This window comes from Schistocerca cancellata, chromosome 10, assembly GCF_023864275.1.
Source record: "Schistocerca cancellata isolate TAMUIC-IGC-003103 chromosome 10, iqSchCanc2.1, whole genome shotgun sequence".
Classification (NCBI taxonomy): Eukaryota; Metazoa; Arthropoda; class Insecta; order Orthoptera; family Acrididae; genus Schistocerca; species Schistocerca cancellata.
In genome coordinates this window covers 96,394,007-96,415,035 of record NC_064635.1, presented here as the reverse complement: position 1 = coordinate 96,415,035, position 21,029 = coordinate 96,394,007, and the positions used below count along the sequence as shown (strand labels likewise).

The 21,029-nt window shown below is 42.0% G+C and overlaps 1 protein-coding gene across 1 annotated transcript in view; it reads left to right on the top strand.

The window, feature by feature from the left end:
• Positions 1–340: 340 nt before the first annotated feature.
• The window catches only part of LOC126106163 (uncharacterized), a 33,836-nt gene continuing 13,147 nt past the window's right edge, over positions 341–21,029 (top strand). The window contains exon 1 of the mRNA XM_049912403.1: positions 341–490. Within this exon, the coding sequence (XP_049768360.1) occupies positions 341–490 (150 nt within the window). The remainder of the gene's footprint in view (positions 491–21,029) is intronic.

Below are 21,029 nucleotides of genomic sequence, written 5' to 3'. Positions count from 1 at the left end.
GGATGAAATGGACGTATACGTTATCATTGTTCTCAAGTGGTATTCTACCTACAGCTGTTTGCAGGTGTGTGGGGCTCGTTCTTCTTGTGAGGAGTGACCTGCGCCAGCTCATCCAGTTTCTGAGAGCTACAGCCCAAGTGAGATGCCAGCGGCGACCATTTGCAGATCGCTACCGCATGTTGAGGAGCGTTTACTCCGCCCTGTGCAACCTGTCCCAGGAGGTTCTTTCAGCCCACGAGATAGTCTTAGTCTTATTAATGGTGACTGCACTGTGCAGTAATCTTGGAATGCAGTTGCCGCAGTCTTAACACATCAGCAGGAACAGCTAGTGGCGATACACATGTTGTTTCTGTCGTGGCAGTCGTCACAGGTGTTCATGGTGACAGTGGACATGGAGGCGGCGCAGACAGCTCCTCTCCTCTGCCGGCTACTCCTGGGTTCGACTCTCCGCAGTCCAGAAACGTCAGAGCTGCGCCACTTCTGTCGCCTGGTCAGCAGCCAGAGTCCCACTGATCAACTTTACGGCGTCGTTTCCTTGGATTTGCAGATGTTGATTGCCTCCTTGTCTTTCATTACAACTTGTACTGTGATTCTGTTAACTTTCTGGGAAGCGTACTGAAAAAAAAAGGACATCCTGCTAAATATTGTTACAGCACTATTGGTGAACAGGGAATCTTCTGCACTAAAATTCTATAACTGTGTTGCTATGATTAAGAGCTATTAATAGTCCGCAGCATTTTAAGAGATGAGACCATTCTTCAAAGTGTTTCCTTATTTAGCATTATACTCGTACAGCACAGCGAAGGGGTGCGAAGATGGACGTGTTCAAGTCTATTGTGCAGTGTATCTAGTTACAGTGTCTAGTTTCGCTCAAAACCAACATGAAATCTTCCATCGATTGAAACTACAGGAGCCGGCCGGAGTGGCCGAGCGGTTCTAGGAGCTACAGTCTGGAACCACGCGACCGCTACCGTCGCAGGTTCGAATCCTGCCTCGGGCATGGATGTGTGTAATGTCCTTAGGTCATTTAGGTTTAAGTAGTTCTAAGTTCTAGGGGACGGATGACCTCAGCAGTTAAGTCCCATAGTGCTCAGAGCCATTTGAACCATTTTTGAAACTACAGGAAACAAATTAAAATTGCTGCACTTTCCACACTGCGTTACATATTCACACAATTGGTAATTATTAATAGCACGAGTGAAATGAATTACTTAAAAGCATAAATCGCTCGAATTTTTAATTCTTGAAACACACATGAAGTTATTTCACGTAAAAGAAAAAGAAAAGTTCAGGAACAGTAACTGGAATATTTTAGTGGGGACAGAAGCTGTGTTCCTCAGAAGGAGGCGGAAGGTTGACAAAGAGGTTCAGATGCGACACGGAGCCACAGTTACCAACAACAGGACGTGGCAACAGAAGAAGACCAGAAACATTAGCCGACGCGAGTGAACGTTAACGGTGTTTCATCACTGTATGCAGTTGGACGTCAAATATGATTTATTGCAGCTGAAAAAACGTACCGCATCAAAAATTACACTAGCCTTAATCTCGGACATTAGTATGACTGCTACTTGCATTGTTGCATAGCGAAATCGCGGCACTACAGTCTTAAACAGCACGACGGTCTGGAGAAACCATCATAAAACCTAATGAATCATCAATGAAACGCAATCCATATCGAGATCTTTATCACAGTTATTATTTCCCTTGACACAGTCAGATATGTCTCAAGCAACCCGAGTGAATCATTTTACTTTCACACCATATGGACATACATATTTTATTTCTGCTGGCCAAGTTCTTCAACCTACTCTCACACCAAGTCCATCGATAGTAATAGATCTACAAACACAGACATGGTGCAGAACAAGAGTAGTAAACAACATATAGCATGAAAGACAAAATATGCACTGCCTTGGCAGGAAAGACTTTGAACTTACCACACTCATCACAGACACGGTCAGTACAAGCCTCTGAGCACTAAGATGGTAACCTCACTACACATTACATTCACTTTAACGCTCACAGTGTACCCACTCTGGCTCAAAAATCGAACAAACGAAACATCTGTCACATCATATACTCATCTCTACAGACCAAGACACAACAATTGCAAATCATAGCTCACTTTTCAGTATACTAGGACAGAACTATCTCGTCATTTGGAACACAGTAGAATCATAAAGCCATAACACAAACGTCTGCAAAATATAAATATCCACAACATATCAGATTGTGCCCACACTTATCTTGCATACGAATTGCTCTTTATCAAAGACGAATGTTACTCATTCAAGGGAACTATCATCAAGTAAAATATCTAGTAAAGGCTAAACATAACTGGCATAAATCCACCTTTATATCATGCACAGCGTGTACTGAACCTCACTAGATAGATAATATCCACTCACAATCACACGTCACAGTTTCAGACTCACAACAAACAAACGAAAATTCCTAAGTAGTATCATCTCATTATATCATACATTATTCTGATAAACCAAATATCACTACATCAAAATATTCATAATAATGATATGATGAAAATGGACGTTAATCAAATGCAGACCTGACACTCCAACAAGAAACTGCACAGTGCATGCATAAAATTACATCATTAACGAATAAAACAAGAATAAGAAGGTGTTATGTATCTATGTGAGAGATGGTAATCACATCTCTAATTAAATCATCATGTGTAAGAGCACTTCACACTGCCTCACTCGTCCCCATAATCAAGAAAAGCACTATAAATTGTCTCATCAATAGTACTCCTCAAGATCATTAAATTCCTCATCACATGTGGCAACTATAATAATAATAGTCATACTGCGCAACAGCAAATCTTTCAAATCCGATGGCACCTGGAATATCCAGAAGATAATCCATCCAAGCACTAACCAAGCCTGACATTTTTTAACTTTGTTTAATCTGCGAGTTCCAATGTGGCAAGCCCATTGGCTATATCACCACTCACACAGAAGAAATTATCTAGACACCTGGCTAATGCCTCAGTCATGAAAAAAAAATCTATGAAACGTGAAAATATACAGAAAATAGAACACTTGGAATGGTCTCGATAGACAAAGAAACTTAACTGGCTCATAAGTAAAACACTAGATATTTTACACTAGATACCTTAACATCAGAAAATGTGGTACCTTCACACTACCACAAAGTAAGATTTGCACTTGACACGATATAAGTTCTATATGTTCCTATATGTTCTAAGTCTAGTGTTTAGCTTCTGATTGATACTGTGGTCATTAGAGATAGTTATGAAAAATTTTTTTCCTGAAATGTAGTACATACTTCTTTCTGTTACTGGATGTTTTGTTGTTTATATCCTTTGTTGGGGAAGCATTCACAAAACCACTGCAGGTGTGAAGTAACTTCTCTTTAAACTTCAGTTTGCTATCTCATTATTTAATAACACAGGCCAACGATGGAAAAACCTTTTTTGCTGAAAATACCTTACTCTTATGCTTCTAGGGTGGGAAATCTTAATAAGATACTTATAGAAACTGTTGTTGCTGTTGTTGTGGTCTTCAGTCCTGAGACTGATTTGATGCAGCTCTCCATGCTACTCTATCCTGTGCAAGCTTCTTCATCTCCCAGTACGTACTGCAGCCTAAATGCTTCCAGGTGCTTCAGTCAAGAACCGCGCTGCTGCTACGGTCGCAGGTTCGAATCCTGCCTCGGGCATGGATGTGTGTGATGTCCTTAGGTTAGTTAGGTTTAAGTAGTTCTGAGTATAGGGGACTGATGACCTTAGATGTTAAGTCCCATAGTGCTTTTAGCCATTTGAACCTACATCCTTCTCAATCTGCTTAGTGTATTCATCTCTTGGTCTGCCTGTACGATTTTTACCCTCCACGCTGCCCTCCAATACTAGATTGATGATCCCTTGATGCCTCAGAACATGTCATACCAACCGAGTTTTATCACGACTGGCTCTCCCAAGGCCCTCAGTAGTTCTACTGGAATGTTATCTATTCCCGTGACCTTGTTTCTACTTGGGTCTTTCAGTGCTCTGTGACTACTGTAAGGGCTTTCAGCTCACTAGTGACCTTTTATGTGAGACAGCCTTGTGAATAAAGCATGGAGTCATATCAGTCTTCTTATCAGAGATCTAATATTAACATGTCTTATAGTGACTAATACTTTGTGAATAGAAACTGACATTTTTTGACAAAAAAAAAATTTCAAAATGGACTGCGCCTGTGTTTTTGTCTCTTCTACGATATATTATGCACAGTCTACCACTGTTGAGAGCGTCTGGTTGAGTGAGACTGATGATCGAAAATTTTGATGCCAGATACACCTTGCAGTCCTTCAGATGAACCAGCGCCGTTGCTCCAAATTTGTTGGCAACATGTTCTGTGCTCAATATTGGATGGCCCCGCGCTTTCTCCAATGCCGATAGGGCATACCGCACTCCTCAGACTCTTCCTGTTTTGTAATGTGTTACCCCTGTTTTCATGTATTACGATAAGTAGTCGATTAGCAAAGCGTATAAATTCTTATTAGTAGCAGGAAGGTTCAGCATCAGATGAAAACTTCCTAACGAATTTTTCCCGCATTTATCTTACGCCCTCCTCCTGAATCAGCATGAAAAATATGTGATTACGAGGCATTAATCAGTCAGTTAATCACGATATCAAATAACGTTGCCATAGCTTCCGAACTGTTTGCGTTAGGGCGTTAAAACTGCACGGTTGGCAGCGAGGCATGATTGGAATTAGTATGCGCTGTATGGTTTGGGCTAGTGACGAAGCCCGCTTTCATTTGGATGGGTTCGTCAATAAGCAAAAGTTGGCGCATTTGAAGGACTGAGAATCCGCATTTCGCGATCGAGAAATCTCGTCACGCTCAACGGGTGGCTGTTTGGTGTGCAATTTCCTGTCACGGAGTAGTCGGTGCGATATTCCCTGATCGTGCGGTAACTGCCGAAAGGTACGTGAAGCTTTTGGAAGATGATTTCATCCTCATTATACAAAGTAACCCTGATTTCGACGAGATGTGTTTCATGCAAGAGGGAGCTCGACCCCACCGAAGTAGGAGAGCGTCTGATGTCCTGGAGGAGCACCCTGAGGACCGCGCTCTGCCTCTGGGGTACCCAGAGGTCACTGCGATCGGCCTCGATTGGCCGCCATATTCTTTGGATTTGAGCACATGCGACCCCTTTTTGTGGTGCTATATTTAAGACAAGGTGTACAGCAATAACCCTAAAACCACTGCTGAGCTGAAAACAGCCTTTCAGGAGGAGGTCGATAACATCGATGTTCCGGCACTTCAGTGGGTCATGAAGGATCTCGCTATATGTCTATGACACATCATCGCGAATGATGGTAGGCACATCGAATGTCATAATCTGCTGGTATATCCAAATACCTGTAGTGACGCTTACACGTTGAATGAAGTGTGTACCTGCCGTAGCTCGTAGCTAATTTACGTTTCTTTCATACAGTTCGATAATTGTCTTCCTGTATCGTTCCCGGAGACGGAGTCACACACTCTCTCTCTCTCTCTCTCTCTCTCTCTTTCTCTCTCTCTCTGTGTGTGTGTGTGTGTGTGTGTGTGTGTGTGTGTGTGTGTGTGTTGGAAGGGAAACCTAGTTAAGCAGACGGATTTTGATGGTCCAAAACAAAACCTATTGTTAATAAAGATATTGCTGCAAAGCATATTTTTAATGAGTCCGCCATAACAATTGAAGTGGCAATGCACGTGTCTTAGGTTCGATCGTAATGTGATCCTACTCAGCATTCACTGCAGCCTTGTGGCTGATAATTCTGCGGCGTAATCTCTTACAATGACTGTAACCTCTTCTTGCTCACACATCTTGCCCTGTACAACGTAAACGTGTCTCAATTATTTGATTAATATTTTCAGTTCATTTGAAGAAGAAAATATGACCTCTCACACATTATCCAATCTAAATTCACACCTCTAATCTGTCTGTGAACCACTTTCAACTGCATGGCAAAGAATACGTCCTATTGCAACATTTATTATTAGTGTTCGTTCCCATTCCATTCACATACGGAATTTGTTAATAATTATTCTTCAAATAACTCGTAATTCCTATTGGAGATGTATGTGGATATGTAGGTATCATTTAGTTTTTTATTATTTTTAAAATTAAATATCGAGTGTTTTTAGCGAGTTATAATTTTTTCGTTATTTAATGGTTGTGCTCTTTTTATAGATGTGGTAATAACCTCTTTTTTCTATCCAGCACAGTTTAAGTGGTATTTTTGTCAGCTATCATTTCTTTCATTTGCTTTGCCATTGATTCTATAATCTGTGATGAAAAACTTTCTCTGAAAGTATTTTTTCGGTGTCTGTAAAATCCACCGACTTTAATATGAACCATGGACCTAGCCGTTGGTGGGGAGGCTTGTGTGCCTCAGCGATACAGATGGCCGTACCGTAGGTGCAACCACAACGGAGGGGTATCTGTTGAGAGGCCAGACAAACGTGTGGTTCCTGAAGAGGGGCAGCAGCCTTTTCAGTATTTGCAGGGGCAACAGTCTGGATGATTGACTGATCTGGCCTTGTAACAATAACCAAAACGGCCTTGCTGTGCTGGTACTGCGAACGGCTGAGAGCAAGGGGAAACTATGGCCGTAATTTTTCCCGAGGGCATGCAGCTTTACTGTATGATTAAATGATGATGGCGTCCTCTTGGGTAAAATATTCCGGAGGTAAAATAGTCCCCATTCGGATCTCCGGGCGGGGACTACTCAAGAGGATGTCGTTATCAGGAGAAAGAAAACTGGCGTTCTACGGATCGGAGCGTGGAATGTCAGATCACTTAATCGGGCAGGTAGGTTAGAAAATTTAAAAAGGGAAATGGATAGGTTAAAGTTAGATCTAGTGGGAATTAGTGAAGTTCGGTGGCAGGAGGAACAAGACTTCTGGTCAGGTGATTACAGGGTTATAAATACAAAATCAAATAGGGGTAATGCAGGAGTAGGTTTAATAATGAATAGGAAAATAGAAATGCGGGTAAGCCACTACAAACATTATAGTGAACGCATTATTGTTGCCAAGATAGATACGAAGCCCACACCTACTACAGTAGTACAAGTTTATATGCCAAATAGCTCTCCAGATGACGAAGAAATTGAAGAGATGTATAATGAAATAAAAGAAATTATTCAGATAGTGAAGGGTGACGAAAATTTAATAGTCATGGGTGACTGGAATTCGGTAGTAGGAAAAGGGAGAGAAGGAAACGTAGTAGGTGAATATGGATTGGGGTTAAGAAATGAAAGAGGAAGCCGCATGGTAGAATTTTGCACAGAGCATAACTTAATCGTAGCTAACACATGGTTTAAGAATCATGAAAGAAGGTTGTATACATGGAAGGACCCTGGAGATACCAAAACTTATGAGATAGATTATATAATGGTAAGACAGAGATTTAGGAAGCAGGTTTTAAATTGTAAGACATTTCCAAGGGCAGATGTGGCCTCTGACCACAATCTATTGGTTTGACCTGTAGATTAAAATTGAAGAAACTGCAAAAAGGTGGGAGCTTACGGAGATGGGACCTGGATAAACTGAAAGAGCCAGAGGTTGTACAGAGATTCAGGGAGAGCGTAAGGGAACAATTGACAGGAATGGGGGAAAGAAATACAGTAGAAGAAGAATGGGTAGCTTTGAGGGATGAAGTAGTGAAGGCAGCAGAGGATCAAGTAGGTAAAAAGACGAGGGCTAGTAGAAATCCTTGGGTAACAGAAGAAATATTGAATTTAATTGATGAATGGAAAAAATATAAAAATGCAGTAAATGAAGCAGGCAAAAAGGAATACAAACGTCTCAAAAATGAGATCGACAGGAAGTGCAAAATGGCTAAGCAGGGATGGCTAGATGACAAATGTAAGGATGTAGAGGCTTATCTCACTAGGGGTAAGATAGATACTGCCTACAGGAAAATTAGAGAGACCTTTGGAGATAAGAGAACCACTTGTATGAACATCAAGAGCTCAGATGGAAACCCAGTTCTAAGCAAAGAAGGGAAAGCAGAAAGGTGGAAGGAGTATATAGAGGGTCTATACAAGGGCGATGTACTTGAGGACAATATTATGGAAATGGAAGAGGATGTAGATGAAGATGAAATGGGAGATACGATACTGCGTGAAGAGTTTGACAGAGCACTGAAAGACCTGAGTCGAAAAAAGGCCCCCGGAGTAGACAACATTCCAGTAGAACTACTGACGGCCTTGGGAGAGCCAGTCCTGACAAAACTCTACCATCTGGTGAGCAAGATGTATGAAACAGGCGAAATACCCTCAGACTTCAAGAAGAATATAATCATTCCAATCCCAAAGAAAGCAGGTGTTGACAGATGTGAAAATTACCGAACAATCAGTTTAATAAGCCACAGCTGCAAAATACTAACACGAATTCTTTACAGACGAATGGAAAAACTAGTAGAAGCCGACCTCGGGGAAGATCAGTTTGGATTCCGTAGAAATACTGGAACACGTGAGGCAATACTGACCTTACGACGTATCTTAGAAGAAAGATTAAGGAAAGGCAAACCTACGTTTCTAGCATTTGTAGACTTAGAGAAAGCTTTCGACAATGTTGACTGGAATACTCTCTTTCAAATTCTAAAGGGGGCAGGGGTAAAATACAGGGAGTGAAAGGCTATTTACAATTTGTACAGAAACCAGATGGCAGTTATAAGAGTCGAGGGACATGAAAGGGAAGCAGTTGTTGGGAAGGGAGTAAGACACGGTTGTAGCCTCTCCCCGATGTTATTCAATCTGTATATTGAGCAAGCAGTAAAGGAAACAAAAGAAAAATTCGGAGAAGATATTAAAATCCATGGAGAAGAAATAAAAACTTTGAGGTTCGCCGATGACATTGTAATTCTGTCAGAGACAGCAAAGGACTTGGAAGGGCAGTTGAATGGAATGGATAGTGTCTTAAAGGAAGATATAAGATGAACATCAACAAAAGCAAAACGAGGATAATGTAATGTAGTCGAATCAAGTCGGGTGATGCTGAGGGAATTAGATTAGGAAATGAGACACTTAAAGTACTAAAGGAGTGTTGCTATTTTGGGAACAAAATAACTGATGATGGTCGAAGTAGACAGGATATAAAATGTAGACTGGCAATGGCAAGGAAAGCGTTTCTGAAGAAGAGAGATTTGTTAACATCGAGTATTGATTTAAGTGTCACGAAGTCTTTTCTGAAAGAATTTGTATGGGGTGTAGCCATGCATGGAAGTGAAACGTGGACGATAAATAGTTTGGACAAGAAGAGAATAGAAGCGTTCGAAATGTGGTGTTACAGAAGAATGCTGAAGATTAGATGGGTAGATCACATAACTAATGAGGAAATATTGAATAGGATTGGGGAGAACAGAAGTTTGGGGCACAATTTGACTAGAAGAAGAGATCGGGTTGTTAGGACATGTTCTGAGGCATCAAGAGATCACCAATTTAGTATTGGAGGGCAGCGTGGAGGGTAAAAATCGTAGAGGGAGACCAAGAGATGAATACACTCAGCAGATTCAGAAGGATGTAGGTTGCGGAAGGTACTGGGAGATGAAGCTTGCACAGGATAGAGTAGCATGGAGAGCTGCATCAAACCAGTCTCAGGACTGAGGACCACAACAACATGTGAGTGCTATAAAGGGGGTCAAGTTTATGATGGAAGATAACAAAATATACAGAATGGCTGCGTGGAATTACACCTATCGTGCAGCCCGAATTGGTTTATGGGAGCAGGAGGCATGTGACCATGTCCACTTCCAAAGACATACAGCACACATGTCTAAAATTATATCTCTGGTACTTGAAGAAACTCGCAGACGTAGTATCTGCGTAAAAATGAACACTGTCAAAGCTGGAACAGGGTTGAAAAAAGAACACAGAGGTTGTATAGTAAAAAATCTTTTATTTCTCATCCAGCCTACAAGTAATTTTACATTTGCGTAAGCAAACACATCATCTTCTTCCTGAGTCAATGGAGAGCAGGGCAGCTATAGAATTACAAGTCTTGAATAGCAACAAACCTGAGGATTCGATGCATCCATGAGATCTTCTCCTACCCCTTCATGTGAATGAGGGTATCTGCGTAGTTGAATAGCCGAAGCGACATCACCATATCTTTACATGGTATATCAGGATCATCCCAGTGAATTCCAACGCACTTCACATCCTTGAAAGACCTCGGTGACGCTTTGATTGCTGAGAATGTCTCTATTACTACTGCATCTTCTCTGTACACTACGAATGCAACATCTTTAAATATGACCTGTCTACGCTCACCATCATACAAACCCTGAGCGTCTGCAATGATGTTTACACCTTGAGATACCATTGTGGAATGCTCCAGGTATGGCACAGCACCTGTTCATTTATACAGCCCGTTGCACAACGCCTGTGAGCGGGCAGTAGTTGATCACACAGTCATGTGGAACTAGAGCACACATGGCAGTGTGTTCCGGGAAATTTGCAGAAGAGTTAAATTCAATATGTACACATGGTCTAGATGTAATTATCTCGTTGTGTTTCGAGCGGCCTATTACGATGATCTGTGATAGCTTCTATGGACTGAGTAGACAACCCCTTCTTCAGCACTTTCATAGTAAGAAGCATGAAACCTAGCATACATGTCATATGCTAGACTGTACAAATTTCATCCCACTGCAGGTGTAAATTGTCATATGGGCAGTGTGTGATTTGCGAGGGGGGGGGGGGGGGCATGGCGGGGGGGATTTCCCCCATCTGCATCAGACCATCCCCTCATCTGGTTTTAGTTTATGCATCCCAACCTGGGATGTTTATTTCCCACGCACTGGGTTAAAACTTTAAATATAATTTGAATTTGTGGAGCCGAACACTGAAAGTTTTTAATACAGTCTTACTATTAATAATATTAATATGTTTGCTTATTAATTTTGAAAAAGTGTTATGTACTAGTTAAGCATTTCAAAACATTTAGAACTGAATCACCATTAACATGTTGTCATTGTTGCTTTCGTCTAAGGTGCGTCATCCGTTTACTTGCGAGCTTGCGAGGGAAGTAGTGTGGCAGTCATACCGCAGCAGTCGTGTATAACGATATGTTTACATAATGTGTATACATAAACATACAGTTATAAATGTCCCCATTCGTCGTCTGATCAGTCGGAAGTTGCATTGCATAGGAGAGTAAATGCCTATTCAAAATATAATTATTTTGGATAGCTCAACATGAATTTCCTAAGGGACCGTAGTTTATCATGCATTTACCAGTAGAATATGGCGCGGAGAAAGTATTTCGCCGCATGCAACTTCCGTCCGAACTCGACGAAAGAATTCGTGACTGTGAACTCTCTATTTGGCAGAAACATAAAGAAAATTAAATAACTTCATGAAGGAGTGAGACATAGATTCTATATTAAATAAATAGTCCATACAGCAGTTCCATTTAAGTCTGAATTTATGGCAATTAATAGACGAACTTACACTGCAATGAAGGATTTAACATGGATGCCGTTTTGACTGGCACTTCTCTTAATGAAAACAATTCCTTCGACGTTTTCACATACACGTCGCACAATAAATCTACTGCTAGGCACTTTTAGTATTACACATTCACTTTTCACTATAACAATATTATTTTTAACGATAATAATACGGCGGCATGACATGCGCGTCCGACACAAGAGACAAGAGAAGAATGAGTAAATGTTCATCGGAGTATCTCGTACCTCCAAAAAAAAAAAATGTGTAAAAGTGTTCTTCTGTCCGTTTTTTTCGCGCCGCGGTTTTCAAAGTCAATAACTCACTCATCTCTGACGGCGCTTCGACAATAAACAAGTTACGTCACAGGTCGTTCACCTTTTACATTCTCGCAACATTATTTGCTAACTGTAGCTGTTGCCGAGCGACTGCTCGATTAGTGAATGATTTAAAATAAGACAATCACATAATGTTACATTGCCTTCCATGGGAATCTTGGAAATCAAAGAGATTACCAAGATTCACATGTCGCCGTTAACATTATGGGATTGAGTACTTTACGGATTTACATTGATCAAACACAGTATTCCTGTCATTTGATTATTAGGATTACACAAATATGGTGATCTCTCATTCATAGACAAAGACAGTTCTTAAGGTAAAGATACACAAAAAAAATTTAAAAACTAAGACAGTAAATCTACGAAGTTTACAATGGACATTGTACATTATACTCATTTCAGTCATTTTTTTTACAGAGTTCATACCGACCATCTTTGTGGCCTCAAGTTATTGTCCAGAGCTCATAGGCTCTTTGCTCCTGAAAGAAAACACATAGGATTCATCTTTTTATACGCACATAATTCTCACACATAGAATTTCTCACACGTGTCCATTCTTATACACATATAATTCTCACACATGGAATTTCTCACACGTGTCCATTTTCCATTGCTCACTAGTTGTCATGATTTTTACGCTTTCACTGTTTGTGTATTGACACATAAGTTAAAATTTGATTCTTCTCCAGGTGAAGCTTATCCCTTGAGAAGTTGGATCGCTACTTTGCGGTCTCCGAGTAGAAAACTTTTCATCAGCTCTGGCGGGCGAGTCTCACTCGCACGTTACGTACACACGTTACATGTAACAAAAAAATATAAATACCCATTAGTCTAAAAACTAAGCTTAAATCTATTTTAGGACTTGGGATTCATAGGAATTTGACTTTGTCACTATTCGCGTGTGGTTTGGCTGTTCACATTTCATCCACGGGATATAACATTAGCATAGTATGTGATATGTTGTGAACTCATATAAAAGTCTTATTTTGGGAGCGGCTTTCATGGAAAGTCCGTTTCGTCGAACTGCAGCGGGAGTGCTGTGCTAGTACATCACTTTAAATTTAACGCGTTTGTTGCGTAGATGTACGTTGACACAGGCTGATTGTTAGAGCTGAATCGCAACTCGAGGCGCTCACTAGCCTCCACGCGGTACTTCAGCTTTTCCGCGCACGGTTCAGTGAACACGTTGCGTCGATGGTGTTGTGGTATTTTGTGGTTTGCTGAGGCTGGTGAGGAGGGACGAGGATTACCAGGGACAGAGGCTCCATTGAAACCATCCCTGTCTCGACATTTTCCAGCCGATTTTGAAGATTTTAAGGTAGGCTAGCGCTCGCACTTTGCAAAGCAGCTAACACACTTGGTTTCCGATGCACTGCACGTAATCACATCACCGCCTTCGGTTACACAACCGGACTACCATTGTCCGTCGGCCTATCTGCACGTTTAACACTTTATCTTCATCGTTATAACAACGATGCATTGCTTTGTGTCTGTGGCAGACTTCCACACCATTTTAAGCCTTCACTTATACACTACTACGTACACAATTTTTTTTACAGTTTATAATCAAATAGTTTGTCTCACTTTGAAGCTTGTTAATTCAGAGCTTTGATTATCATGTCCATTTCAATTTCTGTTGCTTTGTTGCTAACTACCTTAACATTTCGCTTTACATTGTTCCTCATCTTTCTCTAAGACTAATTATGCTTTTAGTTCACAGTCACAATACATTAGTTTCTCCGATCTGTTAGCAATTATTATTATTTTAATTCATTTCAATCGTTCTTTCTATTTATTAGATTCATTAAAGTTATCACTGTCATTTCAACAAAAATTCTCTTTTTACTAGATGTGAGGATCAATCAGTCACATTTGATTGCCCTCTCACATGAGAACAGAACACCATTCACCCCCCCTCCCCCCAAAATTTCAAATTCCTTATCGCGATCTCGGTTTGCGTCTCGGATTGACTTTAAAAGGAAAAATAAAGACATTTCAAAACTAGCTTTTCCCGATTTCGTTCACGCGCTTCCTTTTGAAAATCGTATGCCAAACCAGCCTTCCACGTCAACCGCATTTCTCAATCTGTGACGTCAAGTCTACGGGACGGGTTTAGGCGGGTTAGGATATTTACACAAATTCAGAAGAAAGACATAGATATAATAGTACATAGAAGAAGAAATCTAGCAAACAACTCCTTGTTCCTTATGACTCAGAAATTAATTTTCCTTTGCGCCGTACGTCTGCGTACACGCTCCAATTACAAACTAGCTACTTTGTTTTGCCGGCGGTTTCATTGTCATTTTATTCTCGCCTTGACGCCTGCTTGCGCTACACTGCATTGGCCTCTATATAATATGACCTTAAGTCATAATTGCTCTGTCCTTGCCACTTACGCTCTTATACTTGGTATTTATTTCACTTATGGCTTTGAATGTATCTGTCCTGTGTATTGCAATTACAATTAATGCTACTTTGTTTATCTAGCTGAAGGATAGCGCTTTCGTGGTCATGTTGGGACTTACAAGTAACTCACATGCTTCGTAAACATTACGTTATTTTAATGCAGAGATGAACCTGTTCCAGATTTCTATGTACATTGGAACTTAATCTAGACGTAGCTGACATAGAAACTAGTTACATGTTTTCCTTTTTAGTGGGATCAGGAACCAATAATTGTCAAGCGACCCTTGTCCTTGACGAAAATAAATTTCGTTTCTGGATCATTGCTCCTTGAACTTAAAAAAAAATTCTTACATACTATGTTTTATTTTCACTTCTTTAGCATTTCATATCGCAGAAGCCGGCTTGTTAGGCACATCCTTCGCTTTATATTTCATTTCTCTCTCTTAAATAATATCTCCTTAAAACTAAATCTTAAAACTAGAGGTCTTGGAGTTGATCACTTTCTTTGTTAAACAAGATTTTTTTTATCAGCTTGTCTGTACTTAAATTATGGCTCAAGATAACATATTTTAAATTGTCTGCTGTATAGCAAGATAGACTCACTGTCGTGTAATATATGTTCTAAGCATTTTTTTTTAACGAAGTCAAATCAGTTGTCACTTAGTCACTAGCGGCTAACCTTCTCTTGTCATTATAAAGCTTTCCTTTTGACTTATTCTGTATTCTATATTAGTATTTTGCAGCTGTGCCTTATTAAACTGATAGTTCAGTAATTTTCACATCTGTCAACACCTGCTTTCTTTGGTATTGGAATTATTATATTCTTCTTGATGTCTGAGGGTATTTCACCTGTCTCATACATCTTGCTCACCAGATGGTAGAGTTTTGTCAGGACTGGCTCTCCCAAGGCCGTCAGTAGTTCTAATGGAATGTTGTCTACTCCCGGGGCCTTGTTTCGACTCAGGTTTTTCAGTGCTCTGTCAAACTCTTCACGCAGTATCCTATCTCCCATTTCATCTTCATCTACATCCTCTTCCATTTCCATAATATTGTCCTCAAGTACATCGCCCTTGTATAAACCCTCTATATACTCCTTCCACCTTTCTGCCTTCCCTTCTTTGCTTAGAACTGGGTTTCCATCTGAGCTCTTGATATTCATACAAGTGGTTCTCTTTTCCCCAAAGGTCTCTTTAATTTTCCTGTAGGCAGTATCTATCTTACCCCTAGCGAGACAAGCCTCTACATCCTTACATTTGTCCTCTAGCCATCCCTGCTTAGCCATTTTGCACTTCCTGTCGATCTCATTTTTGAGACGTTTGTATTACTTTTTGCCTGCTTCATTTACTGCATTTTTATATTTTCTCCTTTAATCAATTAAATTCAATATTTCTTCTGTTACCCAAGGATTTCTATTAGCCCCCGTCTTTTTACCTACTTGATCGTCTGCTGCTTTCACTACTTCATCCCTCAGAGCTACCCATTCTTCTTATACTGTATTTCTTTCCCCCATTCCTGTCAATTGTTCCCTTATGCTCTCCCTGAAACACTCTACAACCTCTCGTTCTTTCAGTTCATCCAGGTCCCATCTGCTTAAATTCCCACCTTTTTGCAGTTTCTTCAGTTTCAATCTGCAGTTCATAACCAAGAGATTGTGGTCAGAGTCCACATCTGCCCCTGGAATTGTCTTACAATTTAAAACCTGCTTCCTAAATCTCTGTCTTACCATTATATAATCTGATACCTTTTAGTATCTCCAGGATTCTTCCAGGTATACAACCTTCTTTTATGATTCTTGAACCAAGTGTTAGCTATGATTAAGTTATGCTCTGTGCAAAATTCTACAAGGCGGCTTCCTCTTTCATTTCTTCCCCCCAATCCATATTTACCTACTATGTTTCCTTCTCTCCCTTTTCCTACTGACGAATTCCAGTCACCCATGACTATTAAATTTTCGTTTCCCTTCACTACCTGAATAATTTCTTTTATATCGTCATACATTTCATCAATTTCTTCATCATCTGCATGCAGTAGGCATGGGCTTTGTGTCTATCTTGGCCACAATAATGCGTTCACTATGCTGTTTGTAGTAGCTAACCCGCACTCCTATTTTTTTTATTCATTATTAAACCTACTCCTACATTACCCCTATTTGATTTTGTGTTTATAACCCTGTATTCATCTGACAAAAGACTTGTTCCTCCTGCCACCGAACTTCACTAATTCCCACTATATCTAACTTTAACCTATCCATTTCCCTTTTTAAATTTTCTAACCTACCTGCCCGATTAAGTGATCTGACATTCCACGCTCCGATCCGTAGAACGCCAGTTTTCTTTCTCCTGATAACGACATCCTCTTGAGTAGTCCCCGCCCGGAGATCCGAATGGGGGACTATTTTACCTCCGGAATATTTTACCCAAGAGGACGCCATCATCATTTAATCATACAGTAAAGCTGCATGTCCTCGGGAAAAGTTACGGCTGTAGTTTCCCCTTGCTTTCAGCCGTTCGCAGTACCAGCACAGCAAGGCCGTTTTGGTTAGTGTTACAAGGCCAGATCAGTCAATCATCCAGACTGTTGCCCTTGCAACTACTGAAAAGGCTGCTGCCCCTCTTCAGGAACCACATGTTTGTCTGGCCTCTCAACAGATACCCCTCCGTTGTGGTTGCACCTATGGTACGGCCATCTGTATCGCTGAGGCACACAAGCCTCCCCACCAACGGCAAGGTCCATGGTTCATGGGGGGAAATTGTTGAATGGTTCAGGATTCGATCCGGCGACCTTCGGATTACGAACCCCAGCGCTTACCGCTGCACCACGACGCTGCGGAATACATATAGCTCACTGAAATCCTTATAAGACTAAAAATTCTTGTTCTGTTCTTCAGCCAGTTTATCCAAAATCAAAGGATATCCGCACCTCATCTAATCCATTAGCTTCTTTGATATCCGAATCATATTCGTCGAACAATTTCTTCGTTTTTCTTATCGTGTTTCTTGTCCTAACTTCACTTTCTCGAACTTCGAGCAATTTTACGAAGAGATTCAAATTTCTTCTGACATTGATTCTTGAAAAATTGGTATCCCATTTTAATTTCTTCCGAGAGACTAACTACGGAACTGTGCCACTGCGGAACACTGGCTGACTTACAACACTGAACCTTTCGAGAATTTTACCCCAACTCGCAATCGCAAAGGATGTTTCAAAACTACACAATTTCTCCGTTATGCCTTTAGCTTCAGAGTTCAACAAAGGCTACACACTTTAATTCCCAATAATTGACTGTGATGCTCTGACCACTGCCTCGCTATCTATGTTCGAAGTTTTGCAAACTTTTTCTCTTGCAGTCAGCCTGTCCAGTTGTAGAGAGGGATTTAACAGTCAAACTGTAGTTGACGAAAAATGTGCTTAAGTATTCCATCGCTGACTACAACCACTGAAAGAATTAAAAACAGCGTGTCCGTAAGTTTTTACCCCACTTTGTATATTAAATATCTATGATGGTATTTTTTTGTTACAGGTCTGCTAGGGAACCCATTAAATTTCTATAGCACTGTGTCTAATTCGACACTTTTGCGAAAAGTAGCGCCTTGTGAGCTACAATGTAAAAACGGTTCCCCCCGCCACCAGAGAAAACAGTGTTGTGTGGCTAGAAGAAACTAAATCATCGAACACAGTGAAGCGAAACTGTGTCTCATTTCAAAAAAAAAAAGTCACCTCAAGCTGCGGCAGACCACTTGTTTCGGGTGATTCTGGGCAGGTAGCTCAAACTGCATTCACGAGGTCGCCACCGAAACCGATTAGACAAGCTTCGATCGCCGAAGAATACAGTTCATAAAGCTGTTCGCAAACGCCTTAATCTTTATGTATACGAGGTCCCAATTTTTCACGCAATATAAGCAGATGATGGCCCAAAACATGAACGATTTGCAGTGTAGATGCTGAACGGTTTGGATGAGGACAATGATTTCTTGAAGCGTGTGTGTTTTTCCGATTAAACTACATTTCACGTTTGTGACAGAGGTAACAAATGTAATGCCCGAATCTGGGGATGAGAAGGTCCTCATATTGTACGAAAACAGCTTTGGGACATTGGAAACGTTATTTTGTGGTGTGGGTTGTGTGTGATCGAGTGACTGGCCCAATTTTCTTCCTCGAAATCAATATAAGTGAATTTTTTTTTTTTTTTGTGGTTTTAGGGCACACAACTTCAATGGTCATTAGCGCCCTGACTACTCTAAGAACGCAACGCGAGGCACAAGTTGACAACAACTAAAAGGGAAAACACGATAAAAGACAGACTGACAGGCATAGGATTAGAAAACAGCATCATCAAATTTCCTTAGAGAGGTTTGTCAAATTGATAAAATGAAGAACACGAGCAGCTGCTCGTGGGTCATCCGCTAAAATGGCATCGAAAGTACTTGGCAGGTTAAGATCTAGACGCCGTGAGCTAAAATCTGGACAGGACATTAAAATGTGTCGAACCGTCAGCAAGTGCCCACATGGGCAGAACGGCGCCGACGCAGCCGTCAGCAGATGGCGATGGCTGAACCGGCAGTGTCCAATTCTTAACCGGGCCAACACTACCTCCTCCCGCCGAGAAGGGCGTGAGGAGGACGTCCAAGCCACGGGAAGAGGTTTTAAGGCCCGAAGCTTGTTGTCTGTAAGTGCAGCCCAATCGGCATGCCACAGCGATAAAATGCGCCGACAAATGACCCTGCTAAAATCGGACGAAGGGACACAACAAGAAGCTGTCCGAGGCTGGAGGACCGCAGCCTTGGCCGCGGCATCTGCAGCTTCGTTCCCAGGGATACCGACATGACCAGGAACCCACATAAAGCTAACCGGAGAATCGACGTCCACCAGCTGCTGAAGAGAGCGTTGGATCCGGTGTACGAAAGCGTGAACCGGGTACGGATCACTGAGGCTCTGGATGGCGCTCAGGGAGTCTGAGCAGATGACATAAGCAGAATGTCGGTGGCGGCAGATGTAAAGAACAGCCTGGTAGAGGGCAAAGAGCTCAGCTGTGAAGACCGAACCATGGCCATGGAGCCGGTATTTGAAACTTTGTGCCCCGACAATAAAGGAACACCCGACCCCGTCATTGGTCTTAGAGCCATCTGTATAAATGAAAGTCATGTTGATGAACTTCGAACGAAGTTCCAAAAAACGGGGTTGGTAGACCGAACCGGGGGTAACCTCTTTTGGCAGCGAGCTGAGGTCAAGGTGAACGCGGACCTGAGCCTGGAGCCAAGGTGGCGTGTGGCTCTCGCCCACTCGAAAGGTTGCAGGGAGTGAAAAATTAAGGTGTTGAAGGAGGCGACGAAAGCGAACTCCAGGGGGTAGCAGGGCAGAGACATACAACCCGTATTGACGGTCGAGAGAGTCTTCAAAAAAGGAACGATAAGACGGATGGTCGGGCATTGACAGTAGCCGACAGGCATACCGACAAAGCAGTATATCGCGCCGGTAGGTGAGTGGCAATTCGCCAGCGACAGCATGAAGACACTCTACGGGACTAGTATAAAATGCTCCGATCGCAAGTCGTAAACCCCGATGTTGTATGGCGTTGAGGCGGCGTAAGATGGATGGCCGTGCAGAGGAGTATACGAAGCTCCCATAATCCAGCTTGGAGCGGACGATTGACCGATATAGACGAAGTAGGACGGTTCGATCCGCTCCCCACGACATACCACTGAGAACACGGAGGACATTTAAAGAACGGGTACAACGGGCGGCCAAATATGACATGTGGAGACCAGCTAAGTTTCCTGTCAAATGTAAGGCCTAAATATTTTTGTTGTCTCCACGATTGGGAGAGCAACGGGACCGAGTCGTAAGGACGGTGGGAGAAACTCTTTGTAGCGCCAGAAGTTAATACAGACCGTCTTCTCGGAAGAAAAACGGAAGCCATTGGCGACACTCCAGGACTAAAGACGGTCAAGAGAACGCTGAAGACAGCGCTCCAGGACACGTGTACACTGCACGCTGCAATAGATGGTAAAATCGTCCACGAAAAGGGATCCTGATACATCAGCTGGGGGGCAATCCATTATTGGATTGATCGCGATGGCGAAGAGAGCGACGCTCAAAACTGAGCCCTGTGGCACCCCATTCTCCTGGCGAAAGGTGTTGGACAGGACAGAACCCACATGTACCCTGAACTGTCGATCCATTAAAAAGGAACGAATAAAAAGAGGGAGGCGACCGCGAAGGCCCCATGTATGCATGGTGCGGAGAATGCCCGCCCTCAAACAGGTGTCGTAAGCCTTCTCCAAATCAAAGAACACAGCCGCGGTCGGGCGCTTCCGCAAGAAGTTATTCATAATGAAGGTCGAAAAGGTAACCAGATGGTCAACAGCAGAGCGGCGCCTACGAAATCCACATTGTACATTGGTAAGTAGGCGTCGAGACTCGAGCAGCCAAACCAATCGAGAATTAACCATTCGCTCCATCACTTTACAGACACAGCTGGTAAGCGAGATAGGTCGATAACTGGAAGGCAAGTGCTTGTCCTTCCCCGGCTTAGGAATCGGGACAACAATAGACTCGCGCCAGCATGCGGGAACATGTCTCTCAATCCAGATGCGATTGTAAGTACGAAGAAGAAAACCTTTACCCGCAGGAGAAAGGTTCTTCAGCATCTGAATATGAATAGAATCAGGCCCTGGAGCGGAGGACCGTGATCGGCCAAGTGCGTTTTCGAGTTCCCGCATGGTGAATGGGGCATTATAACTTTCACAATTCGAGGAGCGGAAGTTAGGTGGCCTAGCCTCCTCTGCCTGTTTGCGGGGGAGGAAGGCAG